This window comes from Mauremys mutica, chromosome 25 (genome assembly GCF_020497125.1).
Source record: "Mauremys mutica isolate MM-2020 ecotype Southern chromosome 25, ASM2049712v1, whole genome shotgun sequence".
Lineage (NCBI taxonomy): Eukaryota > Metazoa > Chordata > Testudines > Geoemydidae > Mauremys > Mauremys mutica.
Window position 1 is genome coordinate 10,206,806 of NC_059096.1, and position 26,492 is coordinate 10,233,297.

At 51.6% G+C, this 26,492-nt stretch overlaps 1 protein-coding gene across 1 annotated transcript in view; it reads right to left on the bottom strand.

Annotated features, from left to right (window-relative positions):
* The window catches only part of LOC123356577 (corticotropin-releasing factor receptor 1), an 82,234-nt gene extending 71,249 nt beyond the window's left edge, over positions 1 to 10,985 (bottom strand). Inside the window, exons 1-2 of the mRNA XM_044999943.1 lie at positions 10,369 to 10,985; positions 2,217 to 2,329 (exon numbers count right to left, since the gene is read on the bottom strand). Coding sequence (XP_044855878.1) covers positions 2,217 to 2,329; positions 10,369 to 10,985 — 730 coding nt within the window. The remainder of the gene's footprint in view (positions 1 to 2,216; positions 2,330 to 10,368) is intronic.
* Between the last annotated feature and the right edge of the window lie 15,507 nt (positions 10,986 to 26,492).

The following is a 26,492-nucleotide window of genomic DNA, read 5'->3' on the forward strand; positions in this document are numbered from 1 at the left end:
AATAATGATTTTTTTTGGATGGCTAGTGAATGGAAAAACTGTGATTTGCCCAGATCTGCTTTCAAAACCAATTGCAGGCTACAGAGAGGAGAATCATTTGGCTATTCAGCAGGCCGAGTTAGCTGGCACTCTCACCTAACCAAAGGTTAGCTGTGTCCCCTGGAGGGGATTTCTCAGTGACTGAAGCGGGCGAGAGAGACAGGAGACCCTTCCCTGGTGTAAATCAGTTTCACTCCATTGACTTCACCCAAGCTATGCTGACTTATGCTGGCTGAGCATCTGGCCCAGACTCAGTGTTGACAGCTCACCCAGTGCGATCACAACTCTCATGACATTTAGTGGGTTTTTTGGTAAAGCCCCAGCTCTTGGAGTCATGGGATTAGGTGATAATCTCGGCTTTCATTTTTTGTAGAAGTACATTTCCAACTTGCGATAGAGCGAGCCCCCACCTGAGGCACCCTCCGGCATCAGGCCATGGCACAAGAAGTGTGCCTGCCTCAGTTTCCCCTTTTCTGTGCCCAAGAAAGGCACATAATCTCTCTGTGTCCATCACAAAGCCTGCCTCGGGGCATAATTTATTCACATACAGTGCAGCAACTCCCCCCCACCCCCAACCTTGTAATAAAAACCATTCTCCAATTCCCACAATCAAGAAAGATACTGCAGGGTTTTTTTCCATTCCCCTCTCCAGAGACATCACCTCCAAGTCACCCACCCGAGGGTCAATAGCGGCACTTTATTCCCAGTTCCTTTTGGCCCTGATTGAGGACCCCATTGTCCAGTACCTTCCCCCAGGCAGCTCCCCCTCCTGCAGTGTCCGGCTCCTCCATGCCTGTACCCCTCTCAGCGGGATCCACCGTCCCACAAGGACCCTCTGGCTTCTGGGCTTGGCTTCCGCTGACCCAGCTGGAGCCTCCCCTTGCTGAGGGGCCACTGCCTGAGGTTCTCCTCCCTGGGGGTCCCTAGCTTTGCTCCGTTCCCACCAACAGCTTTCTTCCAAGCTCCCTGCTCAGTCCCTGCTCTCCCTTCAAACTCAGCTCCCGCCAGCTCTGCCCTGCTGCTTCTGTCTCTGAGTCCTCTCAGGGGCTGACTCTCCGGGTTTCTGCGGGTACGTCGACACTGCACCCCAAGCCCGGGTCGGTGGGGCTCGGTGTTTCCAAGCTCACGCTTGAATGTCCATGCCGCACGGTAAATCTGGGTTTGCAGTGGCCGGATCCGGGTCTCACAGCCGTGCGCATGCGTCCGCGCTGCGCTACGCAGACCTTCTGACTCGGGTCTGTGGCTTCGCCTGCGTCCACACTGCAAAATGACAGGGCTTGGACCCGAGTCCCAGCGGGACTTGGGCTCTGACCCACGCCCCAAGCAGGATCCGAGGAGCCGGGTCCTTAGTGCCAGTCCCAATGACAGGTGTGTGGATGGAAGTGGGGGCTTGGGCTCGAACCAAGCCACAGCCCAGGTTTAGTGTGCAATGTGGACACACCCTGTGTCTCCTGCTCAGAGACAGCTCTCGCCCCCTGCTCACCTCCTCCTTCTGCCTAGAGTTTTCTACTGACGACGAGGCTGATCAATAGTGCAGGGCGAACACCCGAAATAGGAGTGACGTAATGTGGCTCTAATTGGCCAGCAGAGATGTCCCCCCCCCCATTGCAGGGAGCGCTGAGCGGACACAAAGCTCTGGCGCCCCTCTAGTGCAGGGGGCAGGAGGGAGCGAGATGGAACATGTCTGCACTCCACCAGTTCTCAGCTGGCGTGCAGTCCCCTGTCTACAAGGACCAGAGCAGCATAAAGGAGCTTAAAAGCCCCACCACCTCCTGGGGCTGGCTGAGGTACATTGAGGGCCTCTCCGGCCCATGGAGCACCCCAGGCCTAGGAGGGCATAAAGGTGGATTGAAGTCTCTGAGCCCAAGAACGGCAGGCTGGGAGGTCTATGCTGCACCACTTAGAGACCCCGCCCAGAATCTGTCTCGGGGTGTCCTAGTAACTACTGGGGCGAGGGCTGAGCCAGAGCTGGGAGTCAGGTTCTCACACCCAGGACACAAACTCCCTGAAGTTTGCAGTATGGGTGATTTGACCCCAGCGGAACCCCAGAGCCCTTCAGCCCGACTAGCCCTTAGCCCAGTGGAGAACCTGATCGCTAATGTCCATTCGGCAACTCCAGGAACAAAGCTAGACGGGACGGGGAGGTTGGTGGCAGGGAGGGCGGGTAGCGTGCTTACCGGTGGTGTTACTGCTCGGAGGTAAATTCTCACAGTATTGATCCTGGATGGAAGCCGAGATGGGGCTAATCCAGAGGATAAATACCTGCAGACAGAAGAGGAGGAAGCAAGCGCTGTTAGGGCGGTGGGTGGCCGTCACCGTGGGCGATTCTGATCTCACCTACGTAACTCAGGTTTGCTTTGGTCACATTGTCCCAACCTCCTGATGGGGCCTCAGGGACCTTCCCTCGTATCAGCCCTCTCTGGGTGAGGACTGTGCACAAAGACACCTGATCCTGGCCCAATGAGCTGCTCATAGCCAAATCCATCCCTGGTGTAATGCCCCTGGAGCCAGAGGAATTGCTCCTGGGATGACTCTCAGACCCACCACAGCCCCAGGGATCACACTGCAATCTACTCTGACCTGCCACAGCCCCAGGAAACACACTGCAACCTAGTCCGACCCACCACAGCCCCAGGAAACACATTGCAACCTCCTCTGACCCACTGCAGCCCCAGGGATCACACTGCAACCTAGTCCGACCCACCACAGCCCCAGGAAACACATTGCAACCTACTCTGACCCACCACCACCCCAGGAAACACACTGCAACCTAGTCCGACCCACCACAGCCCCAGGAAACACATTGCAACCTACTCTGACCCATCACAGCTCCAGGAAACACACTGCAACCTAGTCCGACCCACCACAGCCCCAGGGATCACACTGCAACCTCCTCTGACCAACCACAGCCCCAGGAAACACACTGCAACCTAGTCCGACCCACCACAGCCCCAGGGATCACACTGCAACCTCCTCTGACCAACCACATCCCCAGGAAACACATTGTAACTTACTCCGACCCACCGCAGCTCCAGGAAACACACTGCAACCTAGTCTGACCCACCACTGCCCCAGGGATCACACTGCAACCTACTCTGACCCTATTTAGCAATGGCACAACAATTATCATCTTCCTGTTCAGCCTTAGCAGTTGCAAGTACCACGGTGTGGTGAGAGAGAAAGCCTGCAAAGCTGTCTTCACATTCAAACCCTGTTCCCTTATGGAAGACAAATAATAAATACTACAGTGCTGCTAATAAAATCACAGACGTTGACTACATTATTACGCTGGAAGATGTTAATGGCGACCATCAAGCGGGTCTTTGAGCTACAGACAGTCACAAACCTGGTTAAAGTTGGTGGATGTCCAAAGCAAAGGCCAAGGGCTTGTCTGATTGGGGAAATCACCCAGAATTGCTACTGTAGAAGGAGCTGCTCTGGCACTGCTACCTGTGTGGACACTCTAATCCAGAGTAAAAGTCACTTTTATTCTGAAATGATTAGTGCGCTTCCAAAATGGAGTAATTAAACTGGAATAAAATCACCCGCCCACAGTCAGAGAGTGTGTACCACAGCGGAAGCTAATCCATGTCTCTCAACACACAGGCTGGCCCCCTCGCCACCAATCCGTCTGTCCTGCCTTATTTATGGGCACCTGGGAAAATTCTGGCCCGTGGTAAAGCAAGATGCCAGGCAAGCACTGTCCTTCGACTGCAGCCGCTGGCGGAGAGAGGCAGCGCCTCTGATTCCTTCGGGTGCAGCGTTACATCCTGACGTATTGCCGTGCGGTTTGTTGAGATGAGCTTTGAGCTCCAGGTGCCCGGAGTAAAACCGCCTCCCTCTGATGAAGATAAATAATTGGGATGCTTGTCAGAAATGGCCCGGGAAGGTCATTTAGCAAGCCCTCCCCTCGCGGCAGGACGTTCAGCGGCGGGCTCCGCTAATTGCAAAGCAGCCTGGGCTCCGTCCTCAGTCACTGGCGACGAAGGGGGTTGTCCGAGTGTTCCATTGGGAGCGTGGGTTTGCCTAGTGTTACAGTGAGGGAGTGGAAGGGTTTAGTGCTTCGAGCAGGGGAGTCAGGACTCCTCGGTTCTGTTCTTAGGTCTAGGATGGGAGAAGGGACTAGTGATTAAAGCAGGGAACCAGAGTCAGAACTCCGGGGTTCTATTCTTAGATTGGGGAGGGGAGTTTAGGGGATAGAGAAGTAGGATGACCAGATGTCCTGATTGTATAGGGACAGTCCTGATATCTGGGACTTTTTCTTATACAGGCTCCTATTAACCCCCAGTCCCTGTCCCGATTTTTCACACTTGCTATCTGGTCACCCTATAGAGAAGGGACTCCTGGGTTTTATTCCTAGTAAGGTCATTGGCTCACTGTGTGACCTTAGGGAAGTCGCTGGGTCATATTCATCCCAGGTGCAGCTGCACTAACCAGGACAGAATTTGCCTCAGTTTACCCACCTATATAAACAGGACGATAATTATTTTTCTCCCTCAGAAGGTTGTTAAGAAGGGGAGGTAATTAGTGCCCATAAATGCTCTAGTGAAACGCTGTGTATGATAAGCACCAGGGATCTGTCTATTTCCTTCTTGCCCCAAATTCTGGTTCAGGGTTGTGATGCTGCCAGAGGTTCCACCCCGCTCTGGTTTGAGGTTCTCAGGGTCCCTTCTGGATGAAAAGTCCCTGCGGCGTGTGTGAAGGTTGCTCTTACTGGCTGTTCTACCAGGCCACCGATGGGAAAGGCTCCAGATTTTTATTACAGTCCTGATGCTCCGGCTGACTCTCCTTTCCACCAAGTCTGTCCTGGGTAATTCTAGGCCTGTCAGCCTGACATCAGTCCCAGGCAAGATCATGCAGCACTTGATTGGGGACTCGGTTAATAAAGAATTAAAGGAGGATAATGCAATTAATGCAAATCAGCATGGGATTATGGGCAAACAGATCCTCTCAAACTAACTTGATGTCTGGTTTTGATGAGATTATAAAATTGATTAATAGAGGCAACAGTATTGGCGTAATACATGCAGACTTCTGTAAGGTGTTTGATTTGGTACCACTCAATATTTTGATTAAAAAACTAGAAGAATATATAATTAACATGGCACTCGTTAAATGGATTAAAAACTGGCCAACTGATATTACTCAGAATGAAACCATCAATGGAGAATCATCATCAAGTGGGTCTGTTTCTAGAGGGTGGGGTCCCACAGAGATTAGTTCCTGGCACTAGGTTATTGAACATTTTGATAAGTGACCTGGAAGGAACCATCAACTCGTCACTGATCAACTTTGCAGATGCCACAAAAATTGGGAGCGTGGTAAATATTGAAGAAGACAGGACACAGAATCAGAGGGCTCTGGATTGCTTGGGAGCAAATCATCAAATGTATGTAGCTAGGAACAAAGAATATAGGCCACACTTTCAGGATGGGGAGGACTCTATTCTGGGAAGAACTGACTGAAAAAGATTTGGGGTTCATGGTGGATAATCAGCCGGATGTGAGCTCCCAGGGTGACTCTGGGGCCGAAAGAGCTAATGTGATCCCGGAAGGCGAAAATGGGGCAATCTTGTATATTTGGCATTGGGGCGACTGATGCTGGAATCCTGTGTCCAGTTCAGGTGCCCCCAGTTCAGGAGGATCTTGATACATTGGAGAGGGTTCAGGGAAGAGCCATATGAATGATTCACAGCGTTAGAAAACGTGTTATAGTGATAGACTCAAAGAACTCAATTAACAAAGAGAAGGCCAAGGGAGGGGTGATCACAGCCCACAACAGGTAATATAGGAGGGAACAAGTATTTAATGATGGGCTATTCCATTTAGCAGAGAAAAGTATCACCCCATCCAACGCTGGAAGCTGAAGCGAGTCTAATTCAGACCGGAAATAAGGCACAATTTGTTAATTAACCATTGGAACAATTAACAAGGGCCATGGGGGGTTCGCCATCACTGACAAGTTTTTAAAGCAAGATGGGCTGTTTCTCTAGCAGCCCTGCTCCAGGAATGATTTCGGGGCAGGTAACGCAGGAGGTCAGACTGGATGGTCACAGTGCACCCTTCTGGCCTTGGAGTGTCTGAATCGCCGAATTGCGCCTGCTGCAGCGGGGCTAGGGAATGCGGGTACTTGGCGCGAGCCTGGTTGCTCACACCATACCTCCAGCACTGGGAGTTATTTCGCCAGCTGGGGAACCACACGGCCGGTCTGTGAGTTGCTGGCAGAGAAGGGCAGCTCTGGGCATCTCAGTCCCTGTCTCCTGCCCCAGCTTTTTTTAAAATTCGTACAGCTTTCGGCACAACTGTAAAAGTCCCTGCTGCCCCAGTGCACGTGACCTCCTCCTCCCAGCACAGCTCAGAACACTCATTGTCGTGTCCCAATGATCCCACTTCTGACACCATCTTCAGTCCTTTCCACTGGACCCCTGCGTCTCTTTGCATCAGACTTAGCTCCTGCGTGGCACACCAGGCCTGCCATAACCTTCACCCTCTGGGATCCCATTTCAAGCCAAACTTTCCCCGCTCAGTCAAATCAAAGCCAGTTCCCGCCATGGGAAGGCCGTGCCATGGTCCGTCCTGAGGGCTTGTTTCCTTCGATTGCAGCGTTCAGCCCTTCACCGCTTTGGCTTTAGAGATGGCGAATAAATGGCAAGAATATTTTTCAGGGGGCAAAGTGTCCTTTCTCTTCTCGTCCTCCAGGGCGGCAGATCAGCTCCATCGCTGGGCGGAGACCGAGGCCCGTGTTATCCAAAGTGGCTTGGGATCCTGGGGACTTCAGATTGGGGGCTCCTTTAAAAGGAGTCTGATTTTCAGGGTGCTAGGTGTTCTGCCCTCTCTTAAAGTCTGGCCCCTTCGAGGGGTCTCCTGTTGGGCCCCTGTACACTGAGGACTTTTCACCCCCTAAAAATAATTAAAAACCTCCTATCAAAATGAGACCCTCCCCTGCACGCACTTTTAGGATAAGAACAAACACAGAGGTCAGGCCCATGGAAGGTGCTCAGATACTGTGGTGATGAGCGTGGGACAAGAATCTGGACAGAACAGAACAGAAGCCCCCAGACTCACTAGTAACTTTGGAAAATGTAGGCCCAGCCACGGGCAATGGCGGACTGGGAGTTAGGAGCAGAGGGTTAGAAGGGAGTTTGCTCTGCAGCCCTTATCGGAGCTAACGGTCAGCAGGGCCCCCTCTGGCCCTGGTCCCAGGCCTGTTTTCCCCAAGCTGGGACTCAGATGTTCCTCCTGCAATGCCGGACAGGTGCTTGGGCTCTCACTGCACAGCCTCTGGCATCACAGCAGGGAATTATAGCGGGATGCTGGGAATAAAATAACGCCTGGGACGTTCCTGACTCTTGGGAATGAAGAACGCTTCAGCCGTCTCTTTGTCCGCAGGCGAGCTGGGGAGGCTGGATGAACGGGCTTTTCTCCACACTAGGCTGCGAAGCATCCGCATGTTCCTCAGCAGCTGTTTTCGAGAGGAAGGCCTAGTGGTTAGGGCCCTAGTGTAGCGGACGAGGGGTCAATTCCCTGCTCTGCTCCAGCTCCCTTGTGTGATGCTGGCCAAGTCACTCGGTCTCCCTGTGCTTACCTTCCCCATCTGCCAAACGGGGGTAACGGCACTGCCTGGCCTCGCCGGCGGTGAGGAGGAAAGACTGGGTTGAGCTTTGAGCTCTGTCTAGGAAAAGTGCTACAGAGGAGCTGGCAATTAGTATCCGAAGGCGCTGCAACTGCATTGTGCAGATAACCGTGGTACTTAAACAAAACCGCAAACCCGAGCTTAACACACTAGATAAGTAGGATATAAATTAGCAAATTCTCACCCTGAGTGATACACAGGCTGGCAGACTCTTAAGGCACGAGTTGCCTTGGCTTTCCCAGGTTTTCACACTCAGGCTAAAAATCCCTCTAGCCTGGGACCATCACTCCCCCCAGTTTAGTCCTTGTTCCTCAGGTGTTTGCAGGTGTGTTGTTGTAGGGAGAGTGAGGTACCATCATGATGTTGTTGTTTCCCTTTTATCTCTTCTCCCCACTTGCTGGAAAGCTTGTTTGCTCTGACCTGGGTCAGGCAGTTCCCACTGAGCAGTGCTATCCCTGAGAGGTTCCTATTGCGCACAGTTCCTGGGGTAATCCTGTTGCTCGTGCGCATTTCCTCAGTAAGCCATTCACATTGTTTGGCCTTTTTACTGTCGTACCTAAAAGGCTGCTTGTGGGTGTTTTCAACCTCACATGTTTCAGCAACACCTACCTAGCCAAACTTCATAACTTCACACACGACGATAGCACACACAATCCAACGCGCTATTAACGTCTAGCAGATCAAGACTTTTAGAGTGACACCTCACAAGACATTCTATGTATAAGGCAGATCCTCATTACAGGACAGTGGTGAATAAGGGGGTGCCAGGGGGTTACAGTCACTTTGGCATTTCTGGCACTTTTCCCCGAAGTCTCAAAAGCAGCATGTAGAGGGATCCGTCTCCCACCACGGAGACGTCACCGCTTACGGAAGTTTGTTTGCCAATTCTGCCCGGCAGCTTCTTTCGCAACACGGTGGGTTCCTCCAGCACGGCCCGAAGTGGCAAGTTCAGTCCCCAGCAAAAAGGGAAAGTGCCCCCCAATAACGGGGTTGCAGACTTTTCTGTAAGGTGGGTCTGGCATTTTGGCCGGAGGCCGGGAGATTTCCCTGTGTGAACTGAGCTGACCTGCCCTAGCAATCGATTTCCTTTTTCTTTCTCTCCCTTTGTCTCCAGGATCCCTTTCCAAGCCAGCGGGTTTGTGGGGAGTGGCGCCTGGGACTCCCATTAAAGCCACGGCTGCTCGACACTCAGGAAGGACATGCCACTACCTCCCTGCTCCCGAAGTGCCGGAATTAATAACCTGAACATTGACTCTGAGAACAGGCGCGATATTAATATTGCCTGTGTAGGCTGGATCCACCTGGATGCTATCTGACGGCTGCTGCCGCTGCCCAGATTTAATCGGAAAAGCTCATTGTCTCCTGTCTAAAAATAAGTGATGGCACCTTGGATGTGGGAGGTGGGAGACGACCCACTCCATTTTTCAAAGGGACAGACCCAGCCTGTCTCGCTGGCTAGCTGGAGGGTCACGAATGGGAGGAATGTAATATCTAGGCTGGGTCAATCCACCAGCTAGATGTGCCATGGTTTCAAAGCTGGGGGACCTATAAATGAACATCTCATCTATTTCACCTCAAGGGATCCTGCTTAAGACAGAGAGGCAGAGCCCTGGGATAAAACATCCACCCCACAAGGGATCTGAAGCCCTGGTCCACAAGGAACTGATCTCAATGTCAAGGGATTTACAGCCCTTTCTTTCTCCTTGAGGCAAGCTGGAATGCAGCCATCTCTGGGGTGGAACGTGCGTGCTGTTTAACAGCACTACAGAACAGAGTAGGACTGGAAGTGAGGAAGAAAAGGGGCAAATCCAATTGAAAGTATCAAGGGAGATTTTAGGGAAGTGCATTGTAGTCAAGACACCGGGGCTAACACCTTGTTTCTTATCAAAAGTGCCAGCGGCTCTTCAATGACTATAACCCGCCAGGACCTCGCTTTTACCTGGGGACTGACGGACGGCACGTCCAGCAGCACAAGAGGAGTCACGCACCAAACCTTCCTGTGTAAAAGGGACCCGAAGCGGGCACGCCATTTCGGGAATGTGCCCCGCACGGCCAGCAGGATAACACGCCAGCCTCTGAGCTTTGTTCTTGACCCCGAGAGCCTCCAGCCAGGACCCTGGGCTCTGCTGGACGAGAGGGGCCTGTGAAAGTGACTTGGGCTTGCAGGGCTTGGGCTACGGAGCTGTTCCACTGCAGTGTAGACAGCTGGGCTCCCACTGGAGCCCGGGACCTAGGGGGAGGATCCCAGAGCTTGGGCTACAGGCCAAGCCGCAACGTCTGCACAGCAATTAAACATCCCCTGAACCCGAGCCCAAGGCAGCTGCCGCGGGCCCGCCGCAGGAGTCGAACGGCAGTGTAGACGTACCCACGCTGACTTCAAAACTAAACGAAACCCTAAACAACCCCACCTGGGGCGCGCTCTCTGGGCTCACGCCACCACCTCCCCGCAGTGTAAAGCCACTGGCTGCAGCGGAGTTACGTACTCCTCTTTTACGCCCTCCGATGCGACATCAGGATCAGGCCCTGCTGCCAGCTAGAAGTCAGGGCTCCCACTGCAGCCCCTGTTCGGTTTTATAAAGTCCCCTGAGCAACACGCTCTCTGGCACCGCCCCCCTTATGGAATTTAAGGCTGGAAGGGAGCACAGATCAGCTGGTCTGATCCCCGGGACATCACAGTCCCACCCTGCACTCACGCACACCAAGCCCAATGTCTTCACTCTGGGCAGACGGTTCCCGGGTGGGACCCTTCCCAGCCCGGTCAGGGCCAGCGTGCATCTCCGGACGCTTCCAGCCCGGTCGAGGCCGGCGTGCATCTCCGGACGCTTCCAGCCCGGTCGAGGCCGGCGTGCATCTCCGGACACTTCCCAGCCCGGTCGAGGCTGGCATGCATCTCCGGACGCTTCCAGCCCGGTCGAGGCCGGCGTGCATCTCCGGACACTTCCCAGCCCGGTCGAGGCCGGCGTGCATCTCCGCACACTTCCAGCCCGGTCGAGGCTGGCATGCATCTCCGGACACTTCCCAGCCCGGTCGAGGCTGGCATGCATCTCCGGACACTTCCCAGCCCGGTCGAGGCTGGCATGCATCTCCGGACGCTTCCAGCCCGGTCGAGGCCGGCGTGCATCTCCGGACACTTCCCAGCCCGGTCGAGGCTGGCATGCATCTCCGGACACTTCCCAGCCCGGTCGAGGCTGGCGTGCATCTCCGGACGCTTCCAGCCCCGTTGAGGCCGGCGTGCATCTCCGGACGCTTCCAGCCCGGTCGAGGCCGGCGTGCATCTCTGGACCCTTCCCAGCCTGGTCAAGGCCGGCGTGCATCTCCGGACCCTTCCCAGCCAGTCGAGGCTGGCGTGCATCTCCAATTTTATGCGTTACTTTTCCAGTTCCTCCCAAGCCTCAGGGAAGAATCTGGCCTTGACCACGTGCTTTGTGGGCCGGTCTCCTCCCTGCTGGAGAGAAAGGTGGTGGCTGAGAGACAAGCTGTCAGCACTTGTTAGCATGAAGCAGCTCAGAGGAGAGCCCAGGTGGTGACTGCTGCTAAGAGGTGTGTGAGCGGTGGACGCGGAGACACGGTGACCACCCCTGAGCCACCAGTGACCTAACAGCGAAATCCTCATTCATCAAGATTGACACTGAGCTTTGCTCCATCTTCAAAGTGCTCCAGAGCCATTAACTAATTAATTAATGTCCAAGTCCAAGCATTTCCCTGCACTGGACAAGACCTGAGCAGGGCGGCTGGAGGGCCTGCAACAGCTTCGGAGCAGAAAGATGGACGGGGAGCTGCCTAATTAGCAATGGGCGATGGAGCTTGGGTTTCCCCCTCTCAGCGGGGCTGAAATTGGAGCGCGAGCCACTAAGCTTTATTAAGCAAACTATTCCGTGCGTTGCAGCACAAAGACATGCCAGGCAGCTGCGTTAGCGTCTGTGTTCTCGGCAGCGCCTCGCGGGGTGTCAGTGACAAGTGCTGGGAGACAGAGGGCAGTTTAATAGAATCACAGAATATCAGGGTTGGAAGACACCTCAGGAGGTTCTAGTCCGACCCCCTGTTCAAAGCAGGACCAACCCCAACTAAATCATCCCAGCCAGGGCTTTGTCAAGCCGGGCCTTAAAAACCTCTAAGGATGGAGATTCCATCACCTCCCTAGGGAACCCATCCCAGTGCTTCACCACCCTCCTAGTGAAATAGTTTTTCGTAATATCCACCCTAGACCTCCCCCACTGCAACTTGAGACCATTGCTCCTTGTTCTGTCATCTGCCACCACTGAGAACAGCCGAGCTCCATCCTCTTTGGAACCCCCCTTCGGGTAGTTGAAAGCAGCTATTAAATCCTCACTCTTCTCTTCTGCAGACTAAATAAGCTCAGTTCCCTCAGCCTCTCCTCATAAGTCATGTGCTCCTGCCCCCTAATCATTTTCATTGCTCTCCGCTGGACTCTCTCCAATTTGTCCACATCCCTTCTGTAGTGAGGGGACCAAAACTGGACGCAATACTCCGGATGAGGCCTTTTCACAGCTGGAAGTTCCCTGCAAAGAGTTTGGTCCCTTCGCTGTCAGACGTGGCTCTGACCACCCCCATGCCTCCCCCCCATCAGCTCACTTTTTGCGTGCACGTGCCCAGGTGGCAATGGCCGAGGCGCGTTTAATCGCCATGTAGCTTTCGGGAGCCAGCGCAATTCATTTTCAGGGGGAAGCAGACGTCACCCATAATGGATTGTTCGTCTAAACAGGGAAAGAAATGATGCATCTGCCTCAGGCATTGGGAGACTGGGGGTCCATTCCCAGCCCTGGCACTGGTTTGGTAGGTGACCTGGAGCAAGACACCGCCTATGCCTGTGCCTCAGTTTCCCCATTTGAGCCGTACTCATGAAAAGTGCTGTAGAACGGCTGGCAGGTATTATCAAGGGACGGGCCCCACAGCTTAGGGTGAGAGGCAAATACTTGCAGCGAATGGCTCACAAACAGCCTGTAGCGTCTGGCTTTGCAGTAATGACCATCAACGGGCTCCTGTATTGAGGCTGGCTGGCCACGGACAGACCCAGGGGTGCTCGCTAGCTCCCAGCTGGGCTGATGCAGCCTGTGGAATTAATCAAATCAATCAAAACCCGTCCCTAAACCAGAGACCGTTCCTGGCTGGAGAACGATGGTCCTTTCCTGCAGTGCGATAGAACCTGGTTAACGCCCCTGGCCCCTGGCACTATCCAGGGTTACATACCTCTGCAATTCCTGATGGCAGGGCCAGAATCGGCCGAGGCGGCAGAGTGGATGCATCCCTCATCCCTTGCTACCAGGGAGGATCCCCCCCCCTCCTGCCTGGTGTCCTCACTTATGCCTCTGCAACAGGCGCGTGAAAAGTTAACCAAGCCAGGGAAGCTGTAAAGGGAAACTGAGGCCCAAGAGCTTTGCCTCTCCGGAGTCCATCTCGACCCAGGCAGCTGCGACGCTGCGGGGGAGGACTCAGACTTTAGCCTGGCAGGCACAGCGCCCTTTAAGGCGCCCGTGGCAAACCTCTCTGATTATACCAGACCCAAACCCAGGGGGAGGATGGACACAGACGTGACAGCACCCTCCCACTCGCTCTCGGTTCCATCCAGATCCCAGGGACCCGCCACGCGGCCTTTGAACAGCAGGGATTTCCACCGGCCGGTCGAAGGCAGGCGGACCTGACAGGCGGTGCATGCCGGGCTGCCAAGCTGAAGGCCGGGGAACTTTCTTCCCCGGCCCCAGAAGCACAACAGCTGCCCTGGGCTTTGCAAGTCAGCAGGGGCCCTGGCTGAGCGAGCCCCCGAGAAGAAGCAGAGCAAAGGGGCTGCGGCTGTGTTAGGTTTCAGTCGGTCAGTCCTTGGCGTATTCAAGGGAGGAAGTGATCTAGCTAGTGAGAGATACAGAGGGTGAAGTGAGCAGAGTGGGGCAGTGGCGCCGCTGCAGCTTGTTGTTTACCCGCTAACTGCCCTAAAAGCCACGTGCATGCTCAGCTTGTCCCGAAAGTTCCCAAGCTCCATCGGGAGCCAGGCTATTCTTGGCAGTACAAATTTGAGGCCATTTGGCCAAGGGGTTCCCAAGATCCAGTGCCCCTAAATGTTTCCAGTCCTTATCGCTTATTTTTGCTCACACCAGGACTCAAGCTTGTTCAGTGATTCCGCCACCCCCGGCTGACCCCAATCTGACATCACCCCATGCGGTTTGATCTCGCCCAGTACCATTTCAGCAAAGCTGGGCCCACAAACTCCAGCAGCCCTAAGCCACCTTCCCATGGTGGCGGCACGGTGTGAGCAGAGGTAAGGTCGTCCGGCTGTGTTAGCTGTGCCTGTCCGAACCGTGGCATGGGTAGGGTTAATGGCCGCCAGGGGCACGGCTAATAGGGTCATAGAATCACTTTCCTCTGAAATGCACCACCCCGGACATGTGTATCAGGGCTGGGCTAAATGAACGGGGCTGACCGGTCCCGCGCCTCCTGGCGCCTAAAGGGGCAGGCTGCCCTGTTACAGATTATACAATGTTATACGTTGTTCCCTCTGCTTGTGTTTTTATCTCTTCCCCTCCCCTACCTGAGGTCGGTCTTGTCTTGTCTCTTTAGATTGTAAACTCTTTGGGGGCACTGGCTGTCTTTTTGTTCTGTTTGTACCGCACCTAGCGCAATGGGAGCCCGACTAGCACTGCTAGGCTCTTTGATGCTCCCAATACAAAGTAATCCAGCTAATTATAATAATAGAGCCCCGGGGACAGTATTTTGTAAGTTTCCTGTGCTGCGGACGTCTTTCTTGGTGTAGTGGGGTGGATTGCCCACTCCCTGTGAGAATGGGCTGTGGCAGGCCAGGGCGCCTGCGCAGACAAGGCTTATTGTGAGCCAATCAGAGAGGGGCTTATTGTGAGCCAATCAGGGCCCAGTTTAGACCCAGCCAATCAGGGCCAGGCTCAGAGGTATATAAGGGCTGCCCACAGCAGAAGCAGTCAGTCTGTCCCAGGCCTTTGACAGGGGAAGGTCAGTCTCCAAGGGAGGAGACTAGCACCACGGACAGCGCAGTGCTGGCCAGGCTCAGGGAGGCTAGGGAGCTTGAACCCATAGCTTGCCAGGCTGCAGGCTCTGAAGGGAAGGGCCTAGCGGGTGCAAGGGGCTGTAGGGGAAGCGGCCCAGGGAAACAGACAGCGGAAGGGGAGAAAAGGACAGCGAGGCTGACGCCAGAGGGTCCCTGGGCCGGGACCCAGAGTAGAGGGTGGGCCTGGGTCCCCCCCTTCACCCTTTGCAGTGCACCCAGCCATTGGCTGTAGGGAGCAGCCATCTTGCTATGCCAGATCCCTGACAGGAGGGATTAGACTCAGAGGGCGATTGCACATAGTGACTGGGGTGTGAGACTGCTGAGCAGTGACCCCCCGGAAGGGGGCGCAGAAGGGCTAAGGGGCACTGCCGGAGGGCAGTGGCCTCGAAGAGGACGCCGCCGAGCACGCAGCAATGCGGGTCCAGAGATAACAGAGGACAGAACGATGGACGGGACACCACCAGGAGGAGGCGCTCCACTGGAATGAGCTAATTCCCAGAGTCACCAGGAGGAGGCGCCGCTGGGGTGAGTCCCAACCCGTTACACTTGGCTAGAGCCAGTCAACGTTTTTTTGACCAAAGCGTTCTCCCAACATAGCGCGGCAAACCATCTTTTTCATGGGCAAATGTCAATTTCAACGATTTTCTCCCATGGGAAAATTCTAAATGGAAACATTTCATTTCATATTGACGTTCTGAAACACCGCTGGTTGGAAAATGTCCAAACCACCGATGTTTTGGAAGTGAAATGTTTTGCTTCGTGTGACGATGTCAAAAATAATATGCTCAGACATTGCAGATCTAGAATTGTTTGGGGACCTTTTGCGCGGCAACACAATGTCAACATATTTTGGTCCCGTTTCAGGACAAAAACAAACGTTGAAATACCAGGCTCCCATGGGATGGGAATTCCATTTTCCGAACAGCTCTGATCGTAACATATCCCCTCCAGGTGAACTTTTCAGCTCAACCCTGCAGCTTTGGTCTCTAACAAGCACGGATGTGCAAATATAATTAGTTAGCTGAGAGTTTGCAACTGGGATCACCGTGGTTCTTGCCGGGGACAAGACCTGAGTTCTGCTATCATCTCACTCGGGGTTGTGGGTTGTTGATAATGATACTCACCCTTCCCTTGAGCTCTACAATGTAAAGGGAGAAGCTTTCTCAGAATATCTGGGTGAGGTTCTCTGGCAGGTGTTTTGCAGGAGCTCAGATGAGATGGGGGAGGGATAGCTCAGTGGTTTGAGCATTGGGTTGTGAGTTCAATCCTTGAGGGGGTCATTTAGGGATCTGGGGCAAACATTTGTCAGGGACAGTACTTGGTCCTACTGTGAAGGCAGGGGCCTGGACTCGATGACCTTTCAAGGTCCTTTCCAGTTCTGTGAGATAGGTATATCTCCATATATAGATCACATTGGTTCCTTCTGCCAGGGAATCGATGAACTTCTCGCCTCATTGAAGTCAACGCGAGTTTTGCGATTGACCTCAATGAAGCCACGATTTCACCCAAAGCATTAGCTATGGACACAAGCAGACTGGGGAAGGACTGTACATGAAAAAGAAAGACAGACCTACCCCCTAGGAGTAGGCACTATATGAAGGGAGCTGTTCTCTGTGTGCGCTCCTGGGACAGACAGGGGACATAATGCAGAGCCCAGATTTAGGGAGAGTGACTAGGAAAAAGACACACGCCAAAAATGAATAGTGCTTCAACCTTATGTGTGTCAGCTACATTTCAGGTGAGTTCCTCAGAACATGACTGACTAGAGAGGAGTCTAATATTGCAGCATAAGAAAAATGGCCCTTCTGAGTGAATTTCTTCATCACTCAGTCTCCTCTCCAGTCGCCGTCACTCCAATGAACCTGTCGATTAACTGAAAACTGCTCTGGTTCTTGCAGCAGCTCCCCTTCCCAGCCTGTTTGTAGCTGAATTTCTGTTATTTTCACCGTCTCTGGTTTTCTCCTAGTCCAAAAATCAATAAGTACAGAAATGAAGGCAGAATTCTGATTCTAAGGGAAAGGAGCCAGCCCCGAATCCAGGGCAACCTTTCACTGCACAGAAATAAGCTTCCAAGGGGGATTCGGTCACGGTTTATCGAAGGGCTTTGCAGCGCGGCCCCCGTCGTTTGCATAATTTCAAAGAGAGAGACTCAACTTGGCCGACATGCTCAGAGCGGATGTGCTCTGTACAAAGCTGACCCCGCAGGGATCGGGAGGGCATGAATTCATAGGTTTTTTTAAGGCCAGAACTGTGCTCACCCAGTCTGACCTTCTGCATCACACGGGCCAGAGAACCGCCCCCAGTGATTCCTACATGCGGTCCGTAACTTCCAGGTGAGCTAGACCATGTGTTTTAGGAGGACCTCCAGCTTTGATGTAAAGGCTTCAAATGATGGAGAATCCACCTTGTCCTGGTCTCAGGGGTTAATTGTTCTCACTGTTAGGAATTTGGGCCTTGCTTTCAGTCTAGATTTGCCTACTGTCATCAGCTTCCAACCACTGGATCTCATTATTCCTTTGTCTGCTAGATTAAATCTTTCCCTAGACGCAGTGAAAAAAAATGCTGGTGATGCATAACTTCACTCAAGACTAACCACTCTAGAGAGGCTTTTGGGACGCAAACCTTCCAATGGATCTGTGTAAACATATGCAGGGACTCTACACAAGATTTCCGATTTTCCCATTGGCTTCTCCGATTGTATTTCTGCACAGCCATCTGATAGCAATGGAACAACTACTTTCAGCACTGATTGCACTATTATCTCATTTGCTGGAGACATGAAATGATCCAGGTGATTAGTTCACACACACACACACACACACACACACACACACACTTACTTACTTACTTACTTACTTCCCTCAGGCTTTTGAGCAGAGGTGTCTCCGTTTTGAATTTCATTATTACTATTATTAGAGACGGGCAAAAGATTGGCAGCAAAAAGGTTTCTTCCCCCCCTCCCTTCCCATCAAGTTTGTGGCTGGTAAAACAATTTGGAAATTGCAGTAATTGTATGAAATGTCAACATTTCCTGACAAAATGTCACATGAACATTTTTGGGTTTTTTAATCACTTGTAGGATAAGGGTGAACTTTTTGCAGCAAATGTTCACATCTCTCTCTGGATTTTTGATTGCCCTCCATCACCATAGTATCTGCGCAAAATTGATAGCAATAACGAAGTCCCTAGTGGATTTCATGGCGTCTCTGGCAGTTCTCTCATTTTGGAGCAAACATTCTGCTTGGAGGAGGGGTTTAATTTTCTATTTTTTTTTTAAAGTTTAAATGACTTTATTTCTTTTTAGGTTGACTTCTTTCAGGCTGGGTTGCATGGTTGTGATTGGCTGCGTAAATCATTTGACGTTGGTTCTGGTTCCCTGATTGGTTGAACTCACTTGGGTGGTCAACAGAATTAGCAGAAGCCATATTGGCTCATTGTCTCCGGGGCCCTGGTTGACTTTTGAGCCACTCAGAACATCTCTGTTCCACTCTGTTGCCATGTAGGAGGGACTCTTAGTTCTCCCAAGCCCTGCAAAGACTGCCCAGGACTTGAGCAACACAGAGGCCATGCCTGGTTTGCCCCTGAAGACACTGGAGAACAGTCCATCTACTCTACATAGACAGGATGGTAAGAAATCACCAGCCTTTCCCCAGAGAGGCCCCGCCTGGGAGGAAGTGATGGGAGGTGCTGGGAGGAAAGTATTGGTGTGGGAAGGGAGCTATGGGGCATGGTGTGATCCATCAGAGGTGAGTACACTGTATGTTAGTTCAGATAACCATCTAAACCAGGACCCTAGTGAGAGAGATTTAGGTCAGATATTAGGAAAAACTTTCTAACTATGGAACGGGCTTCCAAGGGAGGTTTTGAAATCCCGTCTTTGGGGGTTTTAAAGAACAGCTTGGACAAACACTGTCAAGGATGCTCTAGTCTGCAGTGTTGTTGTAGTCATGTTGGTCCCAGGATATGACAGAGACAAGGTGGGAGAGGTTGGACCAACTTCTGTTGGTGGAAGGGACTAGCTTCCAAGCTATGCAGAGCTCTTCTTCAGGTCTGCGGAAGGCAGCAAAGTGTCTGATAGTCTACGGATGGGCAAGGTTTACTTCGTCCTGCCTGAGCGCAGGGGCTGGAAACTGATGACTTCTCGAGGTCCCTTCCAGCCCTATAGTTCCATGACTCTATGAGGTGCGTTGACATGTAAATGTATTATGGTGAGTCTGGTGTATTACTGATTATTTTACACACACATTATATACTAGGACATCTTGAACCCACTGTCGCTAAGGCTGCTCAATTACTTCCGTTCTCATCCCTCTACCTCACTTTGTGAACTGATCATAATTTCTCAAATCGTTCGGGATGGAATTATCCAGAACTGGTCTCTGTCCAAGGGTGAGTTAAGCTTAGAAAGAATGATGGGGGAAAGGTTCAGCTATTTCTGCGATCAAAGACAGTGGAACTATAGAGGACCATTTAAATTCTAACTCGAAACAGGCAATATTTCCCATTATTTTCGTTAAAAAAACCACCACGGAATTTAGCTACAATGCAATAGGATTCAAAAACTCAGGTCATTCAAGACAGAAACTTCCAACAGCTTATTAACACTTATGAACAATTATTAGCAATTGTTGGCACATGTTGGCACTTTTGACTCCGAGTTTTGCTGCTTAAAATGAGCATCTAAATACTTCTTACCGTTCCTGTTGTACAACATATAACTTAACATGCAGGCACACAGCGTGCAAACTGCCACTGTGCTAAAAGGGATGATAGAACTTGAACCTCTGCATTTGCTGACTGTCATTTGAAGGATGCAGCCTTTACTATGCCATTAACGCAGTGTTTTGCATAGAGCTGGTCAAACACATTTCTCTCAATACATTTTTGGTCAAGACAAATCTGGCATTTTTCAACCCACATGTCCGGTTTGGTGAAAAACGTTCAGATGCTCATCGAAAAACAATCCCTCCCCATTTGGCAATGGAAGAACATTCGATTTGTAAGTGTTTGGTTTCTCAATGAAACCCTGAACATTTTCATGGGAGAAAAAGAAATGTCATTTCCTGAGCAGCTGGAATGTTGCATTTTTTGCGCCTCCGAAAAATGAAAGGCTGCTTTTCATGAAAAAATGAAATTGCTTTATTCAGAACAATTTTTTTAAGTATATTCCTTTGAAAAGAATGTTTATTTCGAAACACAGGTGGGGAGGGCATGACATGTATTTGCCATGCCTGCTTCTTCCCAGCCAAGGCAGAGGGGGACTTTCCTCTCCTGCAGTTTAAGGAAACCGGTGAGCAGATGGTTTTACTAGGAAATGAAGCAAGAGAGGTGCGGAGCATCATGCCAGAGGATTTACTTGGAGGAAAGATGGGCTGACACTCTCTCACTGCTGGCTCACTCTCTACGACACCAGAGAATGTCCTTTAAGCCCATTTCCTTGTGGGTGCCCAGCTCGCAATACTGAGATTGGGTTTTCTAATCTGCGTGAAAGCAAAGCCATGCAGAAACTACCTCCATGTAGCTCCTCCGCTTCCTGGCTGGAAGTTCATCTGGTATGTGCACCGATGTCTCTGTTCACGGCACTGTCCCCAAACTACGTGTCACCCAGCAGAATCCCCAGCACAGCGTTTCACTTTGCCCCCTCACTCCACAATCCAGGGATACGACATCCCAAGGGGGCCCTATCTCTGGGGTGGGGGACAGGGCTGACAAACCCAGCAGGAGAACCCGAGAGGCTCTTACCTGAAGGAAGATATGAGGACATGTCCACAGCACCATCCTGGGGCTTTTAATTCCTCCCTGGGCCAGCTGACCCAGGCATGCTCCCTTCTGCTGGTTGGGAGCAAGGCGCTGGGCTGTTTTCAGAGGCTCTTGTCAAGGAGAAGGAGTTGGGAGGAAGCCAAGGTCTCTGGGAGCAGGCGCTGTCCCTCTGCTCCAGCCTGTGTCCTCCTTTTATAATCTCGCTCCGCTCCGGCTCCTGGATCGCCACCTTCCAGCTCCCCTGTTCGGATGGGGCTGGGTTACATCTCTCCTCGCCATCCTCCCACCGGCTTCTCTCCTCCTCCTCCCTCGCCTTCCCACTCCCCCGCCCTTTGCAACAGTTACTTCCAACCTGCCCAGCCAAGGGGGGAGGACCCGATTCTCTGCAGCCGGCTGCCTGGGAGCCCGCCCGGGCCAGCGGCTCCCCAATCCCTCGGCCAGTCCCTGCTCCTGCAGCAGCGGCTCAGCCGGCGGAGGCCAGCAGCGAGGCTGGCGCTGCGGAGGCTGAGCCCGGCGCATCGGCTGCAGGGGGGAGCCCGAGGCCGGGGGAGGAGGCAGATCCTGGGTATTTTTAACTCACTCCTGCGGCGCTGCAGGCGCGGAGCCGGCGGGACGCCCGGCGCGGCCGGACACGGCCATGGACCGAGCGCCCCGGGGAGAGGAGCCCGGCCGGAGCGCGCCAGGCGGGCAGGGGCGCAGGGCGCACGGCGGAGCTGCAGGGAGCGGGACTAAGGCTGGGAGCTGTCCCGGGTGGGGGTGGCTCGCTGCCGCCTGCCCGCAGCCGGCGGGGCTGGGACCCACGCCTGTGCCAGCCGCCGCCTCTGGTGTTCCGGGGGCGGCACTGCGCCCTGGCGCCTTCCCCCGTCCGTCGGCTCTGCTGGGGGAGATGCGGCTGGGCAGGGGATTTTAGGAAAGTCCCAGCAGCCCTGGGCCTTGTCGGACTCTGCCCCCCCAATTCCGCCCCTCTCCTAGGACGATTATCCCCCTCCACAGCCCAGTGCACCCCCCCCCGTCTCCTTCTATGACAGCCCTGCGCTAACTTGCAACCCCAGAGTGAATTCACAGGTCTCTTTGCAGGCACATGGCTCATCTCCCATACCCCAGCCCCTTGTCTGACCTCGGAAACGTGAGAGCTTCAGAGCAAGTCCTGTGAACTCGGACGCCAATGAACTTTGAACCCGAATTGAAATCAGTGTAATTTATCCCCATTTTACAGCAGGGGAAACTGAGGCACGGACCGGGGAAGTGACTTTGCCCAAGGGGACACAGCGAGTCAGGAGTAGAATACAGGAGTCCTGGCTCTTAACCTCCGCTGCTCTAACTGCCACTCCAGGGGAGCCTGGGAAGTGCTGTCCCACCGGGGCACTGAGAGAGAGCCCCCGGGGGTGACAGCTCCCACGGTCACTTTCCCTGGGATCGCTAGGGGATAGAGTCAGGACAACATAGCTGCCGCTTCTTGTTTTGTTTCTTGGCATTCCAGGACCCAGGGTACAATTTTCAATTTGTTTCCAGGACAGAAGGGATAGATCTGGAGGAGGATTTTATTCCTGGCTGCCTAGTGGGCCTGGGCGGAGTCATTCCCAGGGGAAGCCGGTAGAGGAAGGAGTTGCCTTTATAAAAGAAGGTCAAGCAGAGGTTCAAAGCATTGCAATGCAATAACATTGCTGCATTTCTGGGGGCCATAATACTCGGGCTACCTGGACGGATGTAATATTCCCTGACGGTCCTAGCCCCTGTAGCTCACAGAGGCATTACTGAAGTGTTCAGGGATGTTATATTGTAGCATTTTTCCTATGGGTCAAGCTCCATTAATGGGACCTGGGGTTATCCTGCTTTGTGTGAGGTGCACCCCAGCACTCTGCAGTCATGACCCTCCACACCCCTGCTTCCAGAACTGCTCCTGCAGGCTTTGGCGGGGCAATGGCCATAGACTGTGGGGCTGTCTTGTAGAAGGGTGATTGGGGTTAGCCAGCCCCAGGGAAATGAATTGGGAATATACCTGCCTGGAATGAAACTGGTGCCTTTGAGGGAAACAATCAAGGGATTCAAGAGCATTTTATCTGGTGACTATGACCAGTTACCAGAACAGACTTTTTACATGGTTGGTCCTGTTGAAGAAGCTCAGAAGCTGTCTGAAGAACATGCCTCAATGGGACTATTATATTTGCATATGGTCTTTTAAACATCTGATACGTGCGTACATTGCATGTGTGAAACAGCTCCAATCTCGGAGGTCTCTAGTTTTTTTCCACATCTACTGGAGAGATTTAAAGTCCTTTTTCCTAAAAAAAAAATAAATAAATAAAAGACTCAGTAGGAAAAAACCAGCTAGTCACCAAGGTCCTTTTCTGTAAGCGATCACAAGACGTCAAGGTACGTGCACGTGGCATGAGCAAAAAGGAGTTAATGGCAAACTCCCTGCTTGAAGGTTCACCCCAATCCTATCACCCCACACATGGGGACCAGCTTCCCCTTATTCTCTGGACCGGCCAACTACTATCCCTTCAACTGAACTGGAGCAAAGGGAGCAGACCTGGGCTGACATCCAGCCTTTATGCACTAGGAACGGCGTAATAATACCAACACCTGCTTTCTAATGTACTGCTTTTCATAAGTGGGTCACCAAGTGCTCTACAAAGGAAGGCAGCAGTATTATCCCCATTTTACAGGTGTGTAAACTGAGGTACAGAGAAGTGAAGCAACTTGCCCAACATCACCCAGGAGGCCAGAGCAAGGAACAGAATCGAGTGCTTCTGAGTCCCAATCCAGTGCACTGTCCACTAGGCCACACTGCCCGCCCTGCTCCCTCTCCTACTCCCGCTTGGTTCTCTGGGTATATTCCAAAGACAAGGCATTTGCTTCATATTGAAGCCATGGTGGCAGGAGTCAGCCTCCGGCAGAAGCAAGAGAACATAAGAAAGGCCATACTGGGTCAGACCAATGGTCCATATAGCCCAGTGTCCTGTCTTCTGAGAGTGGCCAGTGCCAGGTGCTTCAGAGGGAATGAACAGAACAGCCAGTCATCGAGTTAGCCAGCCCCTGCCATCAGCTCAAATGGCAGGTCCCTGTCAGTTCAAACACTGCTTCTGCCAGTTATTATGACCAAGAGCAACCCTGGGGTTCAGAATATCCTGGACAGATAAAGAGGAGGTCAGTACTGTAAGAAAGCTAGGGTATAAAACAAACCTTAGTTAAGCAACTGCTTAGCTGATTCCTCATACCACCATTCTTAGGGGTCTTTGAATTTCAGTTGCTTAACTAAAGAAAAGGACCCAAGAGTTGAATTTAGTTTTATAGAGTTTTGTAAAATATCCCTAAATGCAGTAATTCATAGTATAGGGTATAAGAAGGCAAAAATGGATCACTCGATGATTAACTGTGAAGCACCTGGCGTTGGCCACTGTTGGAAGACAGGACACTGGGCTAGATGGAGCTTTGGTCTGACCCAGTATGGCCGTTCTTATGTATTGGACTATGACTTGGCTAACATCCACTAGAAAACTGGTCAAGATAACCATTCAGAATCAAATTACACAACCACAGTAGAACATACGCCTTATACTCAGTCACTTTGGAGGGAGGGTGACTTTGTTTACATTTTTGACCGAGACCCTTAGAATAGGACCTCACTTGTGCCAGTTGGTTATCAGCTCTGGGGTTGCTAACACACTATAGGAAAAAATAGTCCAATGCTAGATCACAGACGGTTGGGTCAGTTACTGCCAGTTTACCAAGGTCTCCTTCCCAGTGGATCTATAGTATTCAACCCTTGTTACCTGTTTCCCCATGAATTATATTAGCCTCATTCTCTAACGCTCCTAACTATCTAAACTAAACTCGTACATTTATTACAGACTTAGTGCAGTTCAAAAAGCATGCACAGCGGGTCTCATTTTATGTCTCCACACCCTAGAACGTGAAGGGCAAGGTGAGACCATGAACCATAATAGACACGTGTACAGAGAACTACGTGTACAGAGAACAACTGGTTCCATTCTACAACAATCTTGACTGTAACCTGCTATAAAACAAAGACACCGTAATTCTCTTTAAAATGCATTAAAAAAGCATATACGCATCCTTACTCAGTTTCAGAAAGTGGTCAATTGACTGATTTGGGTCATCACCCAAGAGAAAGTGTCTGTGATGCTTATCACCAGATCTTTGCTCAACCATCAGTTTCAGCTCAGTTATTGTTCACAGCAGGCGTTGACGCTGCAAACTAGGGTGGAGCGAAGGACAGACCCAACTATAATCTTTTCCCAGTGCGTTAGTGGGCAACCTGAATTGCTGGAAAATAGAACGAGACAGTGAAAGGTGCCTAAGTCCTTGATTTTACCAGGATGCCCAGGTGGCTAGACCAGGACCTCAGTCGTCTCTCTTCCAGGTGTCTTTGGCTTTCACGAAGTGATGTGCTGAAGGAGAAAGGCCGTTTTACCCTGTTTCTGCTTTGTGATCCAACTTGGTTCTTCTTCTTGGAGGTGCAGGCATGGACCAATCAGATGGTGACCCATACATCTTCTGAAGATTCAAAATGTTCAACCAAAATGAGAGCCGTCCTCTCTCACCAGTCCAATCTGGGAAGGAGACATCAGCTTTTGAGATCTTGCAACTGGGATTGGAATTTTCCAGTCTGTTTGTGCAACATATTTTATCACACCACCTCGTTTAAGGCCAGGTAGGCCGGAACTGTTGATACAACCATCTTGGAACATACCTGCAACTCCGTCAGCTTTGTGCCGTTCAGCCACTTACCTCCACAAGTCACTTTTTGTGGGCCCTTTTGTGGTACACCCCTTGCCCAAGTTTGCCGTAATGTTTGCTCATGTTGCAGCGGTTCCATCAGCACCCTGCTAACTGCCAAAAGGGCCACTTTAAAGCCCAGATAATTTATACAAATTCTCTCCACGTTCTTTGATGTTCTTTAAACGTCCTGCAAAGTCACTTCGAGAACTGGAGCTCTCCATCTGACTGGAACAAGGTGCACCCATGGAGTCGGCACCTATGCAGCCGTGTACCAGAGTCTGGGTGGGTCTTATGCTAGTCCAGACCTGCACACGTCCATCCCTCAGCCACCTTCCCCAGCGCCACTGGACTTAGTCTTCCAAAATGGCGTTCAAAGACCAGTGACAGCTGATGGGGCAACAGAATCAGAGGATCACAGATATAGACAAAGCCTGATTCTCCTCTCACAGGACATGCATTGACTTTAGTGGATGACTTCCCCTGAGGTACATGAGAATCAGGCCTAGTGTTGTCATAATATAACAAGAAGGCACTTAGATACTAGGAGGTTCAGTGATGGATGTGACATAAAACCAGCAGGGTACCAAACATGAGTGATCCCAAGGCACCTTATTCAAGAAGAAGAAAAATTTAATATCTGATTTCCTGGTCAAATTCCAGCCTCGGTAATTACATTCCTCCCACCTGAATTCTGCCTGCATTTGCAGTTGGAGTCAGAATTCCTCTTCGCTTCCTGAACTAACTCTTGGGTAGCTTTGCTGTGCACTGATAAAACACCTGCTGCGTTCCACACCAGTGGTGGCTGCATTTCAGTGACAAGTGAAGTGATTCCTGTCTATATTTGTAGGCTGTTTTGGGATTGTTGGTATGGAAGGGACTGTAGGAATAGAACAGATTCTTTCAATTCCTGAAGGGCACATGCTCTAGGCACTTTCATTAAAACATATAATATAAACTAAACTCCTCAAATATTATGACGTGTATTTAGCCAAGAAAATAGTTGAAAATCATTAAAAGCCTTAAAAATTCAAGCCATTTATTATTTGTTTCTTATGTCTCATAACATCCCAGAGCACCAACAGGTGGTGAAACAAGACAGCAGTCTTTACGGTCCAATTCTGTTTTACTTCAACAGCTTCCATATCAAGCCTATATAAACATATACACTAAGCCTTGGAACTCATTGTGGCAGGATTTTATTGGAACAAGCAGTTTGATATGATTTTTTAGGCATAAGAAGAGCCTCCACACTGGAATTATACTAACTAGGATAAAAATTACATGG